The sequence below is a fragment of the Arachis duranensis genome, chromosome 4 (assembly GCF_000817695.3).
Source record: "Arachis duranensis cultivar V14167 chromosome 4, aradu.V14167.gnm2.J7QH, whole genome shotgun sequence".
Taxonomy (NCBI): domain Eukaryota; kingdom Viridiplantae; phylum Streptophyta; class Magnoliopsida; order Fabales; family Fabaceae; genus Arachis; species Arachis duranensis.
Window position 1 is genome coordinate 91,418,017 of NC_029775.3, and position 3,913 is coordinate 91,421,929.

The window sequence follows — 3,913 nt, forward strand, 5'->3', positions numbered from 1 at the left end:
AAATGAGAGAGAGAGAGAGAGAGAGAGAGAGAGAGAGAGAGAGAGAGAGAGAGAGAGAGTTACAGACAGTGTATTGGCAAATTGGATGTCAGCTTCAAGAGCTTTAAGTGAATCCTTGAAAGACCTAGTGATATCTCCACCCCCTCCATCTTGCTCCTTCTTCCTTCTCTTGAAACTAAACCCCATTATTGTTCACAAAAACCAAAAACCATTAACAAATAAATAGAAACCCCACACCAAACCCTCCTTCCTTCCTAGTACTAAGTCCAATTAGCCCTATTCCTACGCACAGTAACTACCACGTTTGTAACTTCTAACTTCCAACACAAACACCAACACCAACAACAACAAAAATAAGAACAACAGTTCCCTCTTCCTAGCCCACCTCGTACCACCAGCTTCCACAGAGAGAGAGAGAGTGGGGAGAGCAAAAAGGTTTGTGTGTGTGTGTGTGTGTGCGTGTTGGGGGAGTTTGCTGTGATCTCGCTTGAACTACACGTAACTTTCACTCTCTCTCTCTTCTATTTTTGTGCATATACATAATATGTGATGGTGTGATGTGATGTGAAGTCATGTGTCATCAGTTTTTTGGCCCAAATTTACCAAAAGGACACCATACCCTTTAGGCCGAGATTCATGGGAGATTCTTCTTTTTTATTTTAAAGAAATAAAATTATTTTCTTCATTTATTCGGCGGACCAGATTCTATTTTTTCTCTCTAAGTAGATGAATTTTTCCCACTTTGTATACGTGGTTGTGTAGGTCTACTTTTTAGGGTGACTTGCTGACTTTAGAAACAAATGATACAGGCGATCATGCACGGACATCGATATAAATACAAGACATCAGATGATATAGAATATGATAATAGATTAATAGACTAATTTTAAAATTTTATAACATACAATAATATACATATATAAAGTATAAAATTTTTTTTAGATAAATTATAATAATATTTTAATAATTTTTTATAGGGTGAAATTTTTTTATTTTTTATTAAAATAAAATAATCACGTATGTCGAATGAGTATTAATGAATGTCGTGTGTAAAATATATTTAACACGTAAATACAATAACTCAACAAAATATTCGTTAAAAACTTTTTTTAAAAGAAAAGAACAAAAACGGAGAGAAAAATCACTTTGATTCCAAGGCTCATTTTTTTTAATTTCAAAAACGTATGTGTGATATATTTTGATATAGATGTTGAGTATGTTATGCTATGATGTGATGATCGCTATTTAAATTAAGAGTAGAGAAATTGGAGGATTCAATTTTTTTGTTGCAAAAAAATGGATACAAATCAAATAGTCCAATTTGTTTAGGTGAAGAAAATCTTCAAATTTTGAAGTATTATCCGTAGGTTCGATTTGGGCTTTTAATTTTCTTTTTATTGGTTCGAGAATAATCAAATCGGTAAATCCAATTCGGTTTGTGTTTCTAAAAATATTGAAAAAAATATATAATTATAAATTAGATCGTTCGATTTATGCGTGTATATATATATACAATTTTTTTTACAAAATGCAAAAATGCGCTTCTTCTTCTTTCTTCATCTCTTCATATTTCTTTTTTTTTTCTAGAAATTGCAGTGAACTTTCTGAATGTGAAAAAAAATAAAAAAATAAAATAGATGATAGAATTATGGTAAAAATATATTATCATGGTCAGATTTTATTACAAATATATAAAATGAAATTTATATGTGAAAATTTATTTGATATTGTTATTCCTTTCATACTTTTGTTTCAAGAACTAAAATGTGTGATTTGTGAAAAAATAAATTTTTAAATACCAAAGATAATGTTATACATTTTGTACAAATATCCTATATTAGTATTTAGTAGGTTTGTTCAATTTTAAACTAAGTATGTAACCGATAAAATGAATATGCAAGAGATATTTTCAATATATATTAAAATTCGCTCACAAATATCTTTCATCGAGTTATATATTGAGTTCAAACAAACTGAAACCGACTAGAAATATTGAATGGCGGAAAGATTACAATAATGATAGCGAGCAGGAGTTTGAAAGCAACTATGAGATCGTTGATCCAAATAAAGACGAAAATTAAGCTGGCAGCACTATGAATATAGATGTCGTGAAGATAGTAAATATACTAACAAACCAGCATTCGTTTGAGGAGCTCTCTTTTATGCACACATTAGATTTAAAGGCCATACATGTCATAAAATTTTTTAAATATATAAATGCGGGTATAAAATTTAGATATTTGTTTGTATAATAGATTAATATTGTAGATTTAATTAAATTTAGAGTAATTATTTGAATGCTATAAGAAGGAATAAAATTTTGTCATTATTATGTTTTAAATCGATTAACAACATATGTGATTCGTAAAATATAATTTATTAATTAGCATTTGTTTACTTATTTATTTAGTTAAATATAGGATAACTACCTTACTAAATTTAGATAATTTTATAGTTAAATTATGGGTAATTACTTGAATAGAAATAAATATATATTTATATTTATATTAATATATTAAATATTTATTTATAATGTATAATGTATAATTTTAAATATTTATTTTGTGATGTTGTAGTAGAATTTTTTATTGTAACGGACAGTTAATTTGTTGTGAGAATAGAACTCAATTCTAAAAATGCTGTCATTATGGTAATGAAAGATTATACCATCCATAAAAATATAGACTACTAGGTGTATGAGTTGAAATCAATGACATCTTATGCCAAATCTATTAAGTACGACAAATACTTTTTTTTGAAAGTAATGGAGCTCAACACACTAGGTGGAGCATTTAACGTCAAACAAAACAAATAAAAAGAAACACTCCAAAATCCAACAACCAAAAGAAGTAAACTCGCATGTCATCTCCGGCATAGCCATCAACAACAGTTGGAATGTTTACCTCTCCACTCGTTGTAGCTGAGTATGGTCATATGGATAATTTCTTCTACGCCTTTAGTTTGATTCTGAAATATCTTTTTATTTCTCTCCATCCAAATGTGCCAGATGATCGCACAGAAGCACCTCATACAGTATGACAGTGATTGACTTATCAGAATTAGCATAATCTGCAAAAAAAATACTATTGAAAGATAAAGATGTATAATAATAATCACACTTGTATTAAAATCACCATTTCTCATAATTATTCAAAGCTAAATTTCAATACAATTACAAAAGCAATAAAGTCATAGAGGCTGACCCCTCTATAAATATTGGGATAAATCACTTATTTAAGCCAAGAGGATGAAAAAATTATATGAATAAACTAAATCAAAAATTGGTTCATAAATCAACCAGTTCACATCTCTATATAGTTCGAAGCACCCTAATTCGAATTTTATTTCCATGTAATTTGAATCATACTGATTCGAATTATCTACACATGCACACACCCACTAATTCAAATTACACACACGTGCACATAGTAATTCGAATTGGGTAGATTCGAATTACTCAATTTAAAAAAAATTATTAAAAAATTTATAAATATNTATTCTATGCAAAATAATTTTCAAAAATACCTTAAAAAATGTTAGGAGTACTATAAAAATTTGTAATGTTCTAATGACGTAGGTAAATACATGTATGTACTCAAATTTTAAATAAAATACTCTACATAGTCAATAATAATTTAGAAATTAAAAAAAATATTTTATTCCATACAAAATAATTAAAAAATATATTTTATTCCATACAAAATAATTTTAAAAAATGGCTTAAAAGATGTTATGAGTACTATGAAAATTTGTAATATTCTAGTGATTTAGGTAAATACATGATAAAAATATATTTTCTTTAATTTTTAAATTATTATTGACTATGTAGAGTATTTTTTTTAATGTCCTAAGTCATTAGGACATTACAAAATTTTATAGTACTCCTAACATCTTTTAAGCCATTTTTTAAAAT

General features: G+C 27.6%; 1 protein-coding gene across 1 annotated transcript in view; it reads right to left on the bottom strand.

Annotated features, from left to right (window-relative positions):
- The window catches only part of LOC107484314 (E3 ubiquitin-protein ligase AIRP2), a 3,684-nt gene extending 3,176 nt beyond the window's left edge, over positions 1-508 (bottom strand). Inside the window, exon 1 of the mRNA XM_016104924.3 lies at positions 68-508. Within this exon, the coding sequence (XP_015960410.1) occupies positions 68-186 (119 nt within the window). The 5' untranslated portion in view covers positions 187-508. The remainder of the gene's footprint in view (positions 1-67) is intronic.
- Positions 509-3,913: the final 3,405 nt, after the last annotated feature.